General features: G+C 42.4%; 1 protein-coding gene across 5 annotated transcripts in view; it reads right to left on the bottom strand.

The window, feature by feature from the left end:
• C1H19orf44 (chromosome 1 C19orf44 homolog) overlaps window positions 1-20,019 on the bottom strand; it is a 159,519-nt gene that overhangs the window by 30,040 nt on the left and 109,460 nt on the right. For 4 of the 5 annotated variants that reach the window (XM_069767734.1, XM_069767737.1, XM_069767735.1 and 1 more), the window contains 2 exons: window positions 17,378-17,458; window positions 8,071-8,237 (listed from right to left, as the gene is read on the bottom strand). In XM_069767734.1, coding sequence (XP_069623835.1) covers window positions 8,071-8,237; window positions 17,378-17,458 — 248 coding nt within the window. Of the gene's footprint in view, window positions 1-8,070; window positions 8,238-14,191; window positions 14,433-17,377; window positions 17,459-20,019 lie in introns of those variants that run through there. The other variant, XM_069767736.1, reaches the window with a different exon arrangement.

Genomic DNA, 20,019 nt, shown 5'->3' with positions numbered 1-20,019 from the left:
GTAGTCACCAGGAATGGTCTTCAACAATCTTGAAGAAGTTCCCAGAGATGCTTAGAACTTGTTGGCCCTTTTGCCTTCACTCTGCGGTCCAGCTCACCCCAAACCATCTCGACTGGGTTTAGGTCTGGTGACTGGAGGCCAGGTCATCTGGCGTAGCACCCCATCACTCTCCTTCTTGGTCAAATAGCCCTTACACCAGGGGTGTCAAACTGCATTCCTCGGGGGCTGCAAACAGGTCATGTTTTCAGGATTTCCTTGTACTGCACAGGTGATAATTTAATCACCAACTCATTATTTGTGTAGGTGATTAAATTATCACCTGTGCAGTACAAGGAAATCCTGAAAACATGACCTGATTGCAGCCCTCGAGGAAAGCAGTTTGACACCCCTGCCTTACACAGCCTGGAGGTGTGTTTGGGGTCATTGTCCTGTTGAAAAATAAATGATGATCCAACTAAACGCAAACTGGATGGAATAGCATGCCGCTGCATGGTGATAGCCATGCTGGTTCAGTATGCCTTCAATTTTGAATAAATCCCCAACAGTGTCACCAGCAAAGCACCCCCACACCATCACACCTCCTCCTGCATGCTTCACGGTGGGAGCCAGGCATGTAGAGTCCATCCGTTCACCTTTTCTGCGTCGCACAAAGACACGGTGGTTGGAACCAAAGATCTCAAATTTGGACTCATCAGATTAAAGCACAGATTTCCACTGGTCTAAAGTCCATTCCTTGTGTTCTTTAGCCCAAACAAGTCTCTTCTGCTTGTTGCCTGTCCTTAGCAGTGGTTTCCTAGCAGCTATTTTACCATGAAGGCCTGCTGCACAAAGTCTCCTCTTAACAGTTGTTGTAGAGATGTGTCTGCTGCTAGAACTCTGTGTGGCATTGACCTGGTCTCTAATCTGAGGTGCTGTTAACCTGCGATTTCTGAGGCTGGTGACTCAGATAAACTTATCCTCAGAAGCAGAGGGGACTCTTGCTCTTCCTTTCCTGAGGCGGTCCTCATGTGAGCCAGTTTCTTTGTAGTGCTTGATGGTTTTTGCCACTGCACTTGGGAATGGGGACACTTTTAAAGTTTTCCCAATTTTTTAGACTGACTGACCTTTCATGATGGCCACGTTTTTCTTTTCTTAGCTGCTTTTTTCTTGCCATAATAGAAATTCTAACAGTCTATTCAGTAGGACTATCAGCTGTGTATCCACCAGACTTCTGCACAACACAACTGATGGTCCCAACCCCATTTATGAGGCAAGAAATCCCACTTATTAAACCTGACAGGGCACACCTGTGAAGTGAAAACCATTTCCGGTGACTACCTCTTGAAGCCCATCAAGAGAATGCCAAGAGTGTGCAAAGCAGTCATCAAAGCAAAAGTGGCTACTTTGAAGAACCTAGAATATAAGACATAATTTCAGTTGTTTCACACTTTTTTGTTAAGCATATAATTCCACATGTGTTAATTCATAGTTTTGATGCCTTCAGTGTGAATGTACAATTTTCATAGTCATGAAAATACAGAAAAATCTTTAAATGAGGTGTGTCCAAACTTTTGTACTGTACTGTATGTTTGATGCACTTTTTACCAGTCGACAGGATTTATATTCTTGGGCAGTGTGTTTTTTCGTTTTTTGTACAGTTAAGTGTTCTCATCTCCTTTCTGACCATGTTTTTATTATATTTATTTAATAAAGCTAAATATTTTTGTTTATTATGTTGTATGTGGAGGATCTTTTTTGCTCTTCATCGGTTTCCTGTTTTCACCGTCCTCCGTGTTACTGTTCAGGGCATCGTAGGCTCTAATTCTGATTGCTCCATTGTGGCCAAAGAGACCATAGTTTTCCCTTCTAACATTAATGTCAGTGTCAGATCCATAGATCCTGCCAGAGATCTCGGACCTTCTCACCCAGTATGCCACACTCAAGTGAAGGGCTTCCATCTAGCAGCATGGAATTTGAGAGGGCATTACTGGTTTCTCACCAGGGTTAGTCTTCAGCCTGTTAAAAAGTAGGAAGCAGATAACATCAAGAATTTACCACAGGACATGTAAGATTTTTTGAATTTTCAGGGCAGCTTATAGGGGATAATGCTCCAGTGAGGTCCATTCTAGAGTTTCTGCAATCAGGACTGGAGATGGGATTAGCAACTAACACCCTCAAGGTATAAGTCTAGTCCTTGGGCGCCTTATATAATTATCATCTGGAGGCAAATAGATGGGTATAACAGTTTATAAAATCCTGCGGTAGGTCAAACCGGTTATAGTCCCGAAAATCCCAGCATGGGATCTGAACCTTGTATTAGAGGAGCTAACTAAAGACCCATTCAAGCCCTTACAGAATTTATCTGCCACGTTCTTCACACTTAAGACCATTTTACTGATGCTCTGACATCGACCCGCAGGGTGAGCGATATACAGGGCCTTTCCATATGTTCCCCCTATACACAGATGTGTGAGGATAGGATTGTACTAAGGCCTGACCGGCCTATCTTCGCAAAGTGGCTCTGAAGTTCCATAGGAGCTAAGAGATTACTTTGCCCTCCTTTTGTAACGACCCAAGGAATCCAGGAGAGGAAAGATTCCATAAATTAGATGTAAGGAGGTCCCTGTTGCGAGTATATGTCCAAGAACCAGTCAGTGGAGGAAGTACCAGTCCCTATTTGTAGCCTTTCAGGGTAGCAGAAAGGGGTAAGGGGTATCCAAGGGAACCATTTCCAGATGGATCAGGGAGGCCATTAGCTTATCTTACACTAGGAGTGGTGCTCCGGTTACTGAAGGCATCAAGGCTCACTCCACCAAAGCTGTGGTAACCTTCTGGGCAGAAAAGGCAGAGGTATCAATTGATCCGATCTGTAAGGCTGCTACCTGGTCTTCACCATCTACCTATTTTAACCCTGCTGTTCTGTTCGGTCTGGGGAGACCTATTTTGAACTTTGGTATTTTTTGGGGTGTTCAAGATGCGGTTCTGAAACTTGTGGTTGATTGACTTAAATGAGGATGGGTCGGTCGGCCACGGGTTTCAGAGCCGCATCTTGAATATTTTAAAGAATATTGAAGTTCAAAGTCGGTCATTTTTGACCAACAGAACAGCAGGGTTAACTACTACAGACTGAGGCTGCCGTCACACTAGCAGTATTTGGTCAGTATTTTACATCAGTATTTGTAAGCCAAAACCAGGAGTGGAACAAATAGAGGAAATGTATAATAGAAACATATGCACAACTTCTGCATTTATCACCCACTCCTGGTCTATGATACAATATGCAGCACAGAGGCACTCAATATGATGCACAGAGGCACTTCTAATGCAATATGATACATAGAGGCACTATGATGCAACATGATGCACAGAGGCACCCAATATGATGCATAGAGGTACAATGATGCAATACGAAACAGAGGCACTCAATATGATGCATAGAGGCACTATGATGCAATATGATGCACAGAGGCACTCAATATGATTGCATAGAGGCACTATGATGCAATATGACGCACAGAGGCACTATGATGCAATACGACACAGAGGCACTCAGTATGATGCATAGAGGCACTAAGATGCAATACAACGCACAGAGGCACTCAATATGATGCATAGAGGCACTATGATGCAATATGATGCAATCAATGTAATGCACAGAGGTATTATGATGCAATATGATGTGTAGCGGCACGCAATATAATGCATAGAGGCACTATGATGCAATATGATGCACAGAGACACACAATATAATGCACAGAAACACTATGATGCAATATGATACACAGAGGCACACAATATAATGCATAGAGCTACAGCCATGCTTGAAGATGCCAAACAGGCCCACGGTTACAAGCAAAAGAGCAATTTCTCAGAGATCAGGACAAGCCTCCACTCTGAATAGTACATCTCATTTGTCAGACTGACCCTACCCGAAGGAGCTAATTAATGAGCCGCAGCTGAAGGGCAGTCTTCATGGAGACAAAGTGCTCCATTAACACCATGTGTTCCCCCAAGGCATAGAGTAGTTAAGTTGCAAAGAAAAGTGAAACACCTGTTTATCGAACCCCCCCACCAAAAAAAAAAAAATGAAAAACATGCTTCCAAAAAGTCACTCTGAAGTCCAATCATAAGGCTCTGTGCAGACAAGACATGCAACTAACTGAAGTCAAATCATGAGATGTAGCCTGGACACAGGGCCTTATTATAGCCTAGAGGTCCAAGGCCTAGCTGTGTATATGTGAAAACATACCTCGCACATGAGGCTCTAGGCACAGCTTTGGCACAAAGGCATGAGACCACCAACAGAACATTCCACCATGCACTTACCTGTGCTGGCTCCATACCTGCTAAAAAACAGGGGGAGCTGGTAACGCCGAGAGCCCATCATGAAGGGAAGCGGCGTCCCATCAGAAATGCTACATTGCTGTCAATGATTTTCTCTCCTACCCCATGAGATCCAGGAAACTAGCCTGTTGCCTGTCTCATTCTGCACTTTCTACCGGGGAACGCAAGGCGAATTTATGCCCTACCGCCCTCCTCTGACGTCAGCTGAAGTGCGACAGCCTTCTCCACTGTGCGTCCTCTTCTCCCCGCACACCCTAAAGGCCCACTGACCCCAGCGGTGGCACCTCAGGATACCGATCCAGTCGAGGCAGGAAACTCCCGCTGCCTGGATCGGTCTGGCCGGGCCTGGCATCCCACGACGAACCTCAGGTATGATCCTTGCAATCGACTGTAGGTTCCCTATCAAGGACAAGAAACCAACTGATGCGGGAGAGAGGTACCGCCTTTTTATCTGTAGGTTTCCGGTCCTTGATGGGCGGATCCCCTCTCTCTCTCCGAGGTGCCGTCATGGGGGACAGAGAAATAGCTCCTTGCCCCCCCAAAAGAAATAAGCGAATTCTGCGCTCCCAAATCCAAATGCCCCTATCCCTTCTGAGCCCCACAGTATGCTTAAACCACTTTTAGTGTCCACATGTTGGGCATTTCTGTAGCGATGAGAGCCTGCCTAATTTATGGGTACATGTCTTCAGAAGCACTGAACTGGGCACAATGTTCTGGTCAATACAATGTTCTGGTCATTACAACGGCAGTTTGAAATTTTCACTCAGCAACATCCACTACTGCTTGTTTCTGGAAAACACCCACAGAGTCAAAATCGTCACTATACCTGTAGATGAAATCCCAGAGGGGTATAATTTCCAAACTGGGGTCACTTGAGGGGGGATACGCTTTTCTAGCACTTAGAAGCTCTGCATATGGAGTCCGCAAACTATTCTAGGAAAATCTGTGCTACAGGAGTCAAACAACATTTTGATAGTAAAAATGTACCGTATTTTCCGGCATATAAGACGACTGGGCATATAAGACGACCCCCAGCTTTTCCAGTTAAAATATAAAATCTTCTCAAAAGTCGGGGGTTGTCTTATATGCCGGGTGTCGTCTTATAGGGTGGGTGCGAAGCAATCTGCGGTCGTCGTATATAGTGGGGGGGAGTGGTCCCAATGACGAGGTGAGGGAGCGCCTCACCAGGAAGGTGTAAGTGAAGCAAACTGTCAGCGTCTGGGATGCCAGGGTTATGCAAAAAAGAGAGAGAGCGATGCTGTGCCTAGAAAAACACTCCTTTTTCACTCATCTGGCTCACCCTTGTATCCTATTATCTCCTTCTCTGCCTCTGCTTCACTTACACCTTCCCGGTGAGGTGCCCCCTCACCTCGTCATTGGGGTCGCTCCCCCCACAATATGCGGCGACCGCAGTTTACTCCGCATCTGCCCTATAAGACGACACCTGGCGTATAAGACGACACCCGACTTTTGAGAAGATTTTCAGGGGTTAAAAAGTAGTCTTATACGCCAGAAAATACAGTAATTACTTTTCTTCATCGCCCAATAGTATAAAATTATGTGAGGCACATGTGGTGTCAATGTGATCACTGCACCCCTGGATGAACTAATTGAGGAGTGTAGTTTTTAAACGGAGGTTAGATGTGGGAGGTTTCTGCTGTTCTGTCACCTCAGGGGCTCAGTCAATGGAAATGGCACCCTCAAACCCGTCCAGCAACATCTGAACTCCAATATGGTGCTTCTTCCCTTCTGAGATTTGCACTGTGCCTCAAAAGTAGTTTTCAAACACATATGGGGTATCGGCGTACTCCAATACAAAAAATTTTAGGGTCTATTTTCTCCTGCTATCCTTGTAAAAATGAAAACAATTTTCATGGCTGAAAGTTATAAAACTTCTGTGAAGCACCTGGGGGTTCAAGGTGCTCACCACAAATCTAGATAAGTTCCGTAATGGTTCTAGTTTCCAGGGTCATTTGTGTTGGGGTTTCCACTGATTAGGCACATCAGAGGCTCTCCAAAGGCGACACGGCATCCCCTAATTATTCCAGTAGATTTTGCATTCATTTAAATAGTCAAATAGAGCTCCTTCCCTTCCAAGCCCTGCCATGCATTTAAACCGTGGTTTTCACACACATATGGAGTATTAGCAAGCTCAGGAAAAATTGCACAACAAATTTTGGGGTGCATTTTCTCCTGGTACCCTTGTGAGAATAAAAAAAAAAATTGAGGTCTAAAAGTAAAAAAGTTTAAATTAAAAAAAAAAAGTTAAACGTTTACTTTTTTCCCCTCAACATTTCAAAAATTCCTGTGAAGCACCTGATGGGTTAATAAACTCATTGCATGTGATTTTGAGCACCTTGAGGGGTGCAGTTTTTAGAATGGTGTCACACTTGGGTATTTTCTGTCATATAGACACATAAAAGTCACTGCAAATGTAATGTGGCTCCTAAATAATGGTTTTGCAAATTTTTGTTGAAAGAAAAAAAAAAAAAAAAAACAGTAAATCGCTGGTCATTTTTAACCCTTCTAACTTCCTAACAGAAAAAAATTATGTTTAAAAAAATAGTGCTGATATAAAGTAGACATGTGGTAAATGTTATTTATTGACTATTTTGTGTGACACAACTGATTTAAGGGCATAGAAATTGCTACATTTTTCACCAAATTTCATTTTTGTTCACAAATAAACGCAGGTCGTATCAAAGAAATTTTATCATGATCATGCAGTACAATATGTCATGAAAAAAATCTCAGAATCAGCAGGATCGGTTGAAGCCTTCCATAGTTATTACCACAAAGTGACAGTGGTCAGAATCGTAAAATTTGGCCTCGTCATGAAGGTGAAAACAGGTTTGGGGGCTGAAGGAGTTAAAGTCACGACATCCTGATGGGGAAGCACTATCGAGTGACCATTGCCAAGATTGGGTAGATAGGGTACATGAAGAGCAATGTAAGACAAAGTTAAATATTAAAAAAACAAAACATTGAAATAACCCAACGTTTAAAAATAAAGACATTAAAAAAAGGCGTATTTGGTGCTTGCGTGTGTTAGACCTAAGAAAATATAAAAATTATTTAATCCACAAGGTAATTTTTTTCTTTTTTCGCTACAATCACCACACCCAAAAAGTCCTAAAAAAGTTATCAAAAAATAATACCATTGAAAAACTACAGCTTAGCATGCAAAAAAAACCAAGCCCTCATAACTCCTTTCATGGAAAAATTAGAACATTATGGGTCCTGTAAAATGTTAACACAAACTTTTTTTTTTCTTTAACAAAAAATAAAAAATAAAAAAATCCTTCAGTCTCTATCACAGGAAAAAATGTACAGGTTTGGCATCACTGTAATCGTAATGACCTGGAGAATGATGCCGCCGGGTCATTTTTCCTGCAAAAAGAATAACCAAAAACCAATGTTGGAACTGTGAGGTTTTTTTTATCATTTCACCTCATTTGGAATGATTTTGTTTTTACCATTTTTCACTTCATCATATGATATGCACTACAACTTGTCCCTGAAAAACAAGTCCTCATACAGCTACGTTAATGGAAAAATTAAAAAAAAGTTACACATCTTGGAACGAGAGAGAAGGTAAAAAAAAAAAAAAAAAAAATCAAAAATGTTGTCAATAGCAGGGCAAGCACAAAGAAATATACATCTATAACTTTATAGTTATAGCGATTTACAGTAATTGGCTGGTTTTTACTGAATAAATACATAGAAAGTAAGGTCTATCATTGTTACCTCCGTAGTGTTCTCTAGTGTGGTATAGCAGTATAATTCATTCTCTAGGGACCTCACAGTGGAAAGATATAGCTGTTCAGCCATGTCTACAAATGACCGTGTGAGGAATAGCTGCTGCTTTAGCATGTCATTCAGCGCCAGGGCCATTGGATTGTATGAGGTCAAAGCTGTTGGATTGAAGAAAAAGAAGAAACATAGGTTATGTGATTTAGGTATAATTTCTATAGGCAGAGAATAAGAATAATGGAATTATGCAGTAATCAGTCGACACCAAATATTATGGATGTTTATAGTGACTTAAAGCGAACCGGTCAGCAGGATTTTGCTAAGTAAACTACAAACACTGTCAGGTTGGCCCTGTTATACTGATTAAAATTATACCTGGGGTGAAAAAAAAAAAAAAATCATCAGTCTTGTGGTCCTTGCATAATCAGTGTTAACATTTTTAATTTAGTGAGATTCTTGTGCTCTGGGGCTGGACTGTAGGCGGCCAGAGAAACCAAGGAAAGACCTATCCACAAGCCACCCCAAAGCACAACCAGTGTTGTGGAGTCAGAGTCGTGAAGTCGCAGAACATTTTGGTGGAGTCGAAGTCATGGAAATTGAGGAGTCGGCAGTTTGACTTACTGACTCCACAGCCCTGGCACAAACAGTCTGTCTCTCTGTATTTCTATCATGAGGAATATGTTTTGTGCTTCGGGGCGGCCTCTGGGCAGGTCTTTCCTTGGTTTCTCTGGCCTAGAGCACCAAGATAAGACTCCGCCTACAGACTCACCCCGGAGCACAGGCTTCTCATTAACTGAAAGCTTCTAACACTGATTACACAAGAACCACAAGACAATTTCTTCACCCCAGGTACCATTTTAATCAGTAGAACAGGGCAAACCTGACACTGTCTGTAGTTTACTTGGCAAAATCCTGCTGACAGGTTCTCGAAGTGAAATGTACATGGGAAAAAAAGCTATAGGTAGAGACAAAGAATGGTGCAGAACAGAAAAGTTAGACAGCCAAATTTTAGATCATTTTGCAATGTGTCTCTGAAAAATGAGAATTTACATTTGATGACAACTACTTTATCAAACATAAGTTCCCACTACCTTCCCTTCTATGGAAAAAGAATAAATGTAGTAGTGAAGAGAGAAAAAAAATGAAGAGGCAAGGGCGTAATGATCGCGGTTGCACCTTCTGCATCAGGCTCGTGCAGTAGGACTCACCAGCACCAACAGCTATTTCAGCTGGATGAGCGTCGTAGGTGCTCACATTCAGCTGTAATGTATTTTGGTGCAGGGAGCTGTAAGGTCCCTGCACTGAAACACACACCGCCAGCCAATAAGGAGGCCGGCAGATGAAGTTGGGGGGTGGCGCATGGTAGTGACATATCACTCTTAACAGGCACTCCAGTCAACTGCCAGCTACAGACGAGGACGCCGCACAAACCGGGGTAACGAAAAATACCAAACATACAAATATACACACAGGGGACGTGGCCTAGCACTCGATTTGAGCGGACGGCTCCTGTGACCTCTTCGCTGCATTGCTTCATTTATCCTGTTCAAAGTCCCTCCAGAATGCTGATAACGATCTGTGCTGGTGGTGGTGGGGAGTGGAGGCAGACCCCGACATGCTGTGGTGACCCGAGGTCATGGTGAGGAGACGCCAGCATGACGTGAATCCAGGAGCTGGGAGGCGAGAGCATGGAGACAGCTGAGAAGTCAGACGCTGCAAATGTCTCCTACGAACGGAGATTGGAGATAGCAGCCAAATTGGAGAGGTTTGTGAGGCTGGAAGGAGCAGCAAAGGTGATGGCTAAAGGGGAAGAGAGGGAGACCGAGGAGAAGGAAGACTCAGAGGCTGATGGGGTACAGGAGGGGTTAATGTGTGAGGATGAACGGCTGGAAAAGGAGAGTGTGGAGCAGGAAGACACTGAGGAGCCTGTTATAGGGGAGCCCACATTGAAGTATGTATATGACAGTTAGATTCTGTAAGACTGCCCTAACAGCCCTTACAAAGAGAGTGGATGGGGCTAAAGAAGAAATGTCCAACATGAAGGCAGCCATAAATAAAACTGACACCAGAGTGGGGGCAGTGGAGGAGAGAGTGAGTGTGCTGGAAGACCAACTCTCTAAAATGCAGAAGTCTCACACTCAATGTTTGCAGAGATGTGCTGCCCTGGCTGATAAAAATGATGACTTAGAAAACCGCTAAAGGCGGAATAATGTGAGATTAGTGGGCATCCCCAAGAAGGTGGAAGGGACCGATCCTACAGCGTTTATGGAGGACTGGCTCCGTACTAAAATTGGTGCCAATAATTTGACCAAACTTTATGAGGTGGAGAGAGCGCACCGTGTTCCCATGAGACCCCTCCAGCCGGTATCCCCCCCCTGTACTATCCTTGCTAGGATTCTTAATTATAGAGACAAAGACATTATATTAAGGAAAGCAAGAATGGCCAACGATCTGTGCTTTAATGGCCAAAAGATTTCCATTCATCCTGATTATATGCAATATGGTGCAGTAAAGAAAAAAGACTGAGAGACTTGGCTTTGGCTTATTCTATCTTATATCTGGCAAAGCTCAGGGTTGTGGCCCTGGGAATACTGCATTTTTTCCAAACACCGGAGGAGGCCGCAAAATGGCTTGACTTAAATTAGAAGCGGCTCAAGGCGTATAAGGGCAGAGTGAAGTGAGCGGACTGAAATGCCTCGCTGTGTCATGTTGCTCTTTGACAAGGAGAAACTAAAAGATGGTGCTGTTATATGGAGGTTCTGGTTCTTGCATATTAATTGATATGGACTATGGAGGGACTGACTGTAATAATAATGTCTATATGCATATGCGGAGGAGGTGTGGAGAAGTTTTAGATAGATAGGGGTTCAGAGGTAACGTTTATAGGGTAGCTAGACATTGGAGTACCCACTCTCTGGTAAGAGAAGCAAAAATACAACGGGAGAACTGTTATGATTTGTTGGGTTACTATATATGGGAGGAGGAGGGGGGAGGGGAGGGGTTAATTGTTTAGGGAAGAGTTTTATTGTATACGGAGAGCTGCAAGATACAGTATTTTCAAGGGTCGGGAACTTGCATGTATAGAATTGTATGATGGGTGATAGAATTAAAATCCTTAGTTGGAATGTTAAGAGGACTGTCAGAGGGAACACGAAGAACGGCGATCATGGAATATGCTAGGAAGAGGAGGCCGGATGTTCTATGCCTCCAGGAGACTCATTTACTACGGAAAAAGGTGGAGGTGTTGAAGAGGAGGTGGATTGGGAGAGCATATCATTCCACGTATTCTTCATATGCTAGAGGGGTCTCTTTATTAATAGGAGCGTCTACGCCATTTGAAGAAATTGAAAGACATGTTGATAGTGAAGGACAGTATATTTTTGTTGTTTGTAAAATTTATGGGCAATCACTATGTATAGTAGCTATGTACATACCACCGCGTAAATGTCTGGGAGTTTTGCGCTTCATAGAGGTACTAGGCAGGGGTGTCCACTGTCCCCGCTGCTTTTTGCTTTGGCAGTGGAGCCTTTGGCGCAGACAATTAGGAGGGCGGCTTCAGTTAAAGGGTTCAGATATTACTTGGTAGAAGAAAAAGTATCCGTGTATGCAGATGATGTGTTGCTTTTTTTGGAGGATTCCGGAGAGTCGTTGTTGAGAGTAATGGATATTATTAAAACATTTGGGTCTATATCGAGATTAAAAATTAACTGGGAAAAATCCACTGTCATGGATGTAGATGATTGTGTTGTTGATTTGCCAGCATCAGGGGAGGGTAGTAGGCTAGCAGTGGTGCGACAGTTTAAATACCTGGGCATTCAGGTGTCACTCCCGATTTTGAGCTATGCAGTTTTGAATCTGATTCCACTGCTGAGTAAGTTTAGGAGTAAAGTAGGGGCATGGTTTAAACTGTATCTTTCAGTAGTGGGAATAATTAATTTGATTAAGATGATTTTGATGCCCCAACTGTTGTACGTCTTGCACAATGCCCCTATCTGGTTCCCTAGGCAGTGGTTTCGTACTATTGACTCTATATTTAGGGATCTTGTGTGGGGGAAAAAAGCATCCGAGGATCAGACTTGAGATATTGCAGATGCCCAAGGATGGAGGGGGACTGGCGCTTCCGAACCCTTGGATTTATTACTTAGCTGCTCAGGGCCAACAGATGAGGGGGTAGAGGGATGTGTCTGAGGATGGTTCAATACAAATTGTATTGGTTCAGGGGTTGGAGGCAGGAAATTTCAGGAAGATGGGTTTGGTGAATCCTACTTTAGCGCTGATACATAAAGTCTGGGAGGCAATTAAAAAGATTAGGAGTTTGGAGCATTTGACAAATTTTTCCCTGATATTGCAAAACGAGACTCTACCGGAATTTGTTAAAATGGGAGAATTTAAAATTGGATGAGACTGGGAATACAGTACATGGTTTAGGTGCAGGACGCGCAGGGACTGGTGCCCTTTGGAAAGTTGCAGCGGGATTATGGGCTACCGGAGGTCTGCAGATTTTAATATGGGTAGTTTCGGCATGCTTATGTTACGCAGAGCAAGACGATGAATATGGAAATTCACAAGGATATATTGATTATGTCTGCGCAGAGGGGGAACAAAAGGGGTAGTGTCGGGCATTTAGAAGTATCTAATGCATACTTTTATAAATAATTATCCTATTAGAGCACAGGGGAAATGGGAGGAGGAAATGGGTAGGATAGAAAAAGATAAATGGGAAGGGATTATGGAATATATACCCCAATTATCGCTGAGTGAACCAGGCAGACTCTCACAGATATATGTACTCCTGAACGGCTCTATAGAGTAGACTTCTGAATGTCCTCGGTGCCGGGTGGAGGGGGCTGGAATTCTCCATATGTTATGGCAGTGTCAAAATCTGGACCCATATTGGACAGCGGTGCTTAATGCCATAGGTGGAGCATATGGTTGTAGGATCCTGTGGTGTGTATACTGGGATATGTGGAGGATGTACATAATAAATTTAAGGTGGCAATATCTAGATTATTATATATTGCCCGGAAACTAATCGCCAGATACTGGATAAATGACGATCCGCCAACGTTGAGGGAATTTGTCAGACAGTCTGACTATTGTGAATATGGAAAAAAAAAACATTTATGTTAAGAGAAAAGGCAAAAGAACATTTGAGACACTGTGGACACCTTGGGTGGAGAGAAGATGACCCTGAACTTAGGTTATACCATGCATTATTCGCTGCTCGTGTACGTAATGGGGGGGAGGGGAATTTCTGAAACTAATGACCATTGTTAATGTTGTTCTCATTGCGAATTTTGTTTTATTGCTTTGTACCTTGAATTTGGTTAAATAAAAATGTATCTGATTGAAAAAAAAAACAAATATACACACATAAACAACAGGAGGTATGCATTGGGGAGTGTACTATAGGGTAAAACCAAAGTAGAAGAAAGGGAATTATCACACACTCAAAACCTATCAACAGTCGCAGATAAACCCAAATGTCTTCTATTATAATAACCAATCACAACCTCCAGCCATGCAGCATAAGAGATCTCTGACAAGTAGTGCTAGCCAGGACCCAGTTTAGATAGGAGTAGCTAACATTGCACAGCTGAGAGCCTAAACACTCCAGGAGCTCTCAACAGAGCAGATTAACCCCTTCACTGCAAAAAGAAATTTAATAAGAAGGTGAAGTGCTTCTAATAAGTGACGGAGTAGGATAAATCAGACACTGTGGTCTTCTGGCTCCTCTCTGTCTTGGTAAACCCGTGATACATATATTCCAGGAAGGGACCAAGAATAGGGGACATACATACCTGGAAGAGGCCTGGTACGGGGGACATGTATACCTGGAAGGGGCCTAGGATGGAGGGCATAAAAACCAGGAAGAGGCCCAGGATGGGGGACATATATACCTGGAAGGGGCCCTGGATGAGACTGCTACAGAATGTGAGAGCAACATGTACAGTTAGGGCCAGAAATATTTGGACAGTGACACAAGTTTTGTTATTTTAGCTGTTTACAAAAACATGTTCAGAAATACAATTATATATATAATATGGGCTGAAAGTGCACACTCCCAGCTGCAATATGATGTTTCCACATCCAAATCGGAGAAAGGGTTTAGGAATCATAGCTCTGTAATGCATAGCGTCCTCTTTTTCAAGGGACCAAAAGTAATTGGACAATGGACTCTAAGGGCTGCAATTAACTCTGAAGGCGTCTCCCTCGTTAACCTGTAATCAATGAAGTAGTTAAAAGGTCAGGAGTGGATTCCAGGTGTGTGGTTTTGCATTTGGAAGCTGTTGCTGTGAGCAGACAACATGCGGTCAAAGGAACTCTCAATTGAGGTGAAGCAGAACATCCGGAGGCTGAAAAAAAAGAAAAAATCCATCAGAGAGATAGCAGACATGCTTGGAGTAGCAAAAACAACAGTTGGGTACATTCTGAGAAAAAAGGAATTGACTGGTGAGCTTGGGAACTCAAAAAGGCCTGGGCGTCCATGGATAACAGTGGTGGATGATCGCCGCATACTTAATTTGGTGAAGAAGAACCCGTTTACAACATCAACTGAAGTCCAGAACACTCTCAGTGAAGTAGGTGTATCTGTCTCTAAGTCAACAGTAAAGAGAAGACTCCATGACAGTAAATACAAAGGATTCACATCTAGATGCAAACCATTCATCAATACTAAAAATAGACAGGCCAGAGTTAAATTTGCAGAAAAACACCTCAAGAAGCCAGCTCAGTTCTGGAAAAGTATTCTATGGACAGATGAGACAAAGATCAACCTGTACCAGAATGATGGGAAGAAAAAAGTTTGGAGAAGAAAGGGAACGGGACATGATCCAAGGCACACCACATCCTCTGTAAAACATGGTGGAGGCAACGTGATGGCATGGGCATGCATGGCTTTCAATGGCACTGGGTCACTTGTGTTTATTGATGACATAAGAGCAGACAAGAGTAGCCGGATGAATTCTGAAGTGTACCGGGATATACTTTCAGCCCAGATTCAGCCAAATGCTGCAAAGTTGATTGGACGGCGCTTCATAGTACAGATGGACAATGACCCCAAGCATACAGCCAAAGCTACCCAGGAGTTCATGACTGCCAAAAAGTGGAACATTCTGCAATGGCCAAGTCAATCTCCAGATCTAAACCCAATTGAGCATGCATTTCACTTGCTGAAATCCAGACTTAAGACGGAAAGACCCACAAACAAGCAAGACCTGAAGGCTGCGGCTGTAAAGGCCTGGCAAAGCATTAAGAAGGAGGAAACCCAGCGTTTGGTGATGTCCATGGGTTCCAGACTTAAGGCAGTGATTGCCTCCAAAGGATTTGCAACAAAATATTGAAAATAAAAATATTTTGTTTGGGTTATGTTTATTTGTCCAATTACTTTTGACCTCCTAAAATGTGGAGTGTTTGTAAAGAAATGTGTACAATTCCTACATTTTCTATCAGATATTTTTGTTCAACCCTTCAAATTAAACGTTACAATCTGCACTTGAATTCTGTTGTAGAGGTTTCATTTCAAATCCAATGTGGTAGCATGCAGAGCCCAACTCGCGAAAATTGTGTCACTGTCCAAATATTTCTGGCCCTAACTGTATGTCCAAATTTTGTCCCAGGGACTATCAGACACTAATTACGCTGGTCAAAGGAAACAGTCACAATCTTTCAATGTAAGTCTATAAGAGCCTTGTTCTGCCTCTCAGACTTACATTGAGTAGTGATTTTCGGATCGCCCAGCAAACACTGGAGCGATCTGGCAGGTCACAAACTGCAGAAATGATCGGAGTGGCGCTAATAGCAGATGAAGACAGTGGTTAATAAGTAGAATAGTAAGGTCAGGGGAACTTACATTTGTAGCACCAGTCTACCACTGCACTAAAAACAAACAACAACAAAAAACAAAACACTGGAGTGGTGCTCGCAATCCTCCATCTCAGACATACAGACCATGTTCCCAAATGCTGTGTTTTTTTTCTGCTTCATTTTTTCTGCAGATGTCTACACCAAAATATGCAATAGCAATCTGCTCAGGTTATTATTTATTCCCTTTTTTGATGTGTTTGGGTTGTAAATCTGATGTTACATTTTTTTTAAGCTCCCAGGGAAGCCTACAGGAAAGGAAACACACCCCAAAAGAAAAAAAAAATGCATAGATCCACAGTATTAAATGCACAGTGGGTGTGCATTTTCATGGAATAATATCATGAAATAGAGTTGTGAAGCAAACGAACAAAAAAAAAAAAAAAAAAACAACCCACAGCGTTTCAGTAAAGTCTGAATTAAACCATACAGAGCACTGAGGAAAATCTGAATAACGCCTCCCATCCATGTTCTCTGCAGTAAGATATACACTTTACCACTGTCTGGTTCCACATCAGGAAAAGATGATTAACAGTTGGACGTGGGATTAGGTATGATGCCTATACACAAGAAATATATAGTCATACTTACAGTTGGGGATGATGGGTCCCTTTAACATTATGCAATATCTGGGTTCTATTTTATGTGGCTGGAAAACCCTTGATGGGCATTGCACGAACAAGAAGTTATTTATAAACTACAACAAACTGAGCTCTAGTTTTCAAAAGTGGAGAGAAAAGTGAATAGAGTTTAGCAGGGGAGGACATGGTCCACAACAGGCTGACAAATGTCTAACTTTAAAGCCAGAATATTATACCTATTGTTAGTTTTAATGCCCCTCTAAATAAATTTAGCATATTAAACTCTTGAATTTGTTAGTATTAAGGGGTGCTACATTACCAAACAACCCTAGCTGAATCAATTCATGACCTAAATTAAATAAAAACGGAGTATACTCACCTCCCACAACGGCGCATTTCAGCGATGTTGGTTTCGGGCAGTGACATGACTTTGTTGTGTCACGTACAAGATAAAGCCAATGAGACTGCAGCTCATCTATGTTCCATTAAGGAAGCCATCCTCTCGGATGTCATTGTAAGGGGAGCAGCAGATGGGCGGCCGCCCACTGGCTACAGCCAGCACATGACACAACAATGTCACATCAGCGACAGAAACAGCTGCACCCACATCGCTGACATGGTGCTGCTGCTGCAGGAGGCGAGTATACGCTGTTTTCATGTTTCATTTTCATGTTAATTCAGGTCCTGAATTCATTAACGCTGGGGTTGTCCTGTAATAGAGAACCCCTTTAAGACTGCCATATGAAAATATATTCTTAATAATCTCCAATACAGACTATTTCTTAGGTTTAGTTGTAATTAATATTGTATAGTGTTCTGTGACATCCCATACATAAAACTCAACAGTAAGAACCTACCTTCTATTAGATCAGGGCTCGCAACATGACTGACCATTGACACAGGATCCACAAAAGGTGCAGCAGAACGTCCAGTGCTTGCTGGAAATGAAAAAAGAATTGAAATATCTCAATACCACCTACAGGATCAGAACCTCTGTAATAATATACTGTTCTGTTTAAGATCTCCTTCACAAGTCCTAGTGATTCCTGTAGAGGAAAAAAAAACAGGACTGGCAACATCCATGGGCCGTGTGCCATCCGTATGTACGTATGTGACATGTGTGCCACGTACCGGCACCTGGGAAAAGCAGTACAGTTCACGCTGATCCTAAGCGCCGTCTGCTGAAAAAGCAGCTCTCATCATTGATGTTTGTTCTCACTGAGATCAGTGCGACCAGGCGACAATGATGGGAGAACCCACTGTATACATTCTGTGTAAAATGAAGAATTAAATTTAAAAAAACTGCAAGGGCTCCCATGTAATTTTCATAGCCAGAAGAGGGAAAGCCCATGGCTGAGGGCTGATGTTAATAATCTGGAAAAGGAACAAGCAATATCAAAAAAGTTTACCAGGGTACTATTAACCAGTCACAGAGGTTTGCGTAGCCTTTCCTGGTGAATTTACAGTCCCCCCGCCTCAAAGAAAATGACCTAGGGTCCCCCTAGGAATTCAAAGCAGCAAAGGCTAAACAGACACCTGTGGGTTGTTATTAATATCCCGGGAAGGGGCCAAAGATATTGCCCATACCAGCCCCAGGCTACCAACAGCCCAGAAATTGTGCATCCAGAAGATTCTGGTGCTTTGTCCGGCTATTCCCACTTGACCTGGTGCGTTGGGAAGTGGGGTAGTATTTTTGGGGCTGATGTCAGCTTCGTATTGTCAGCTGACATCAAGCCCAAGGGTTAGTAATGGACAGGCGTCTATAAGACAGTCTTATACTAACAGTCTTATACTAACCCCATAGAAAGTTTTGAAATAAAACACACAGCAAGAATAAAAATCCTTTATTTGAAGTAAAGGCACCAACTCCTTTACTTTAAGTTAAAATAAAAAAGCAAAGTTATTTTCTCCTTTACACCTAATCCATCAAGCCCTTGTACCCTGAAAAAAAACAAAAAAATATAACAAACCATATCCCTCACCTGTCTGTGTTGAAGATAATCCACATGGTCCAACGCCATAATCCATCTCTGCGACATCTGATTTTCAAAATGAATGGTGCCATGATGCGACAATTCACGTTGAAAACCAGGACAGCCCATTTTACAGGGGAAATTGGCTTCAATGGATTAGGCGTAACAGGAAGTATAACTTTGCTTTTTTATTTTCATTTCAAATAAAGGATTCAATTCTTGCTGTGTATTTCAAAACTTACTATGGGGTTACAAATGTCTTATAGACGCCTCTCCATTACTAACCCCTGGGCTTGAAGTCAGCTGACATCAACCCCACAAATATTACCCCACTTGCCACTGCACCACGTCAAGTGAGAAGAGTAAGGCTAAGCACCAGATTTGGCGCATCTTAATGATGCGCCATAGCTGGGGAGGCGGAGGGCTGATATTGGTAGCCTGGGAGGGGGAAATATATCTGGCCCCTTCCCAAGCCATTAATATCATCCCACAGCTGTCTGTTTAGCCTTTGCTAGTTTGAATTTATAGGGAAACCCTACGGCATTTTTTCTCTGGCGTCCCCTTAAATTTACCAGTAAAGGGTAAGCAAACAGCTGTGAGCTGTTATTAACAGCCTGGGAGCCTTTTGGGATATTGTCGCTTCTCCCAGATTATTAACATCAGCTCCCAGCCTTGGGATTTCCTTATGAAAATTATGGAGGGGCCTATGCCATTATTTTTCTTTAATTCTTTATTTTACACAGAATGTACAGTGTGGGTGCTCAATACAACTCCCATCATTGTCACCTGGTTGAGGTACAAATAAATTACTATGTGATTTGTAGAATTTATTTTGCAACAGAAACATTAAAAAAGTAACCTGTATTTTTTTTGTTAACATTATTTCTGTTCAGTGTCATGCCAAATAACAAGTTGAATGAATTATCTAGGTTTTTACAGTTATGTGGAAACCCAGTATATATATATATATATATATATATATATATATATATATATATATATATATATATATATAAATTAGGGGGGGGGGGGGGCACATTTTTTATGTATATATTTGTTTTACATAATTTGCTCCCTGACAGATGAAAGATTTCAGTGTAACTTTTTTTTGCCTTATTGATCATTTGTTTTCCACCGTAACTAGGGTATTCGTAGGGGAACACAGGCCAGGACCGTAATATAAGTCACTGGCAGACCTGATGTGGGACTGCAAGAGCCTTGCAGCTTGCATATGTTGCTAGACACCCAGTGATCATGCGATCACCAGGTCCTACAGTAATAAACCGCTTCTGTCTTCTCCCCAGGGTTCCTGGTTGTGTCTGAAACCCAAGCATTCAACCTGATCCTGTGAAACTACAGAACCAGGATCTTTAATCACACACTGTAAATTTATAATGGTGATGGGTTTATGCTCAGGACCAAGCACCGTAAATATATGGCACTTTGTGCTTATGAGGGTAATGAAGTAAAAATATAAAAACTACATACAGTATACTTTAACTAGTGTTGTCGCAACAGTTACATTC

The sequence above is a fragment of the Ranitomeya imitator genome, chromosome 1 (assembly GCF_032444005.1).
Source record: "Ranitomeya imitator isolate aRanImi1 chromosome 1, aRanImi1.pri, whole genome shotgun sequence".
NCBI lineage: Eukaryota > Metazoa > Chordata > Amphibia > Anura > Dendrobatidae > Ranitomeya > Ranitomeya imitator.
Note: the sequence above shows the minus strand (reverse complement) of the source record. Positions and strands in the feature narration are given on the sequence as shown.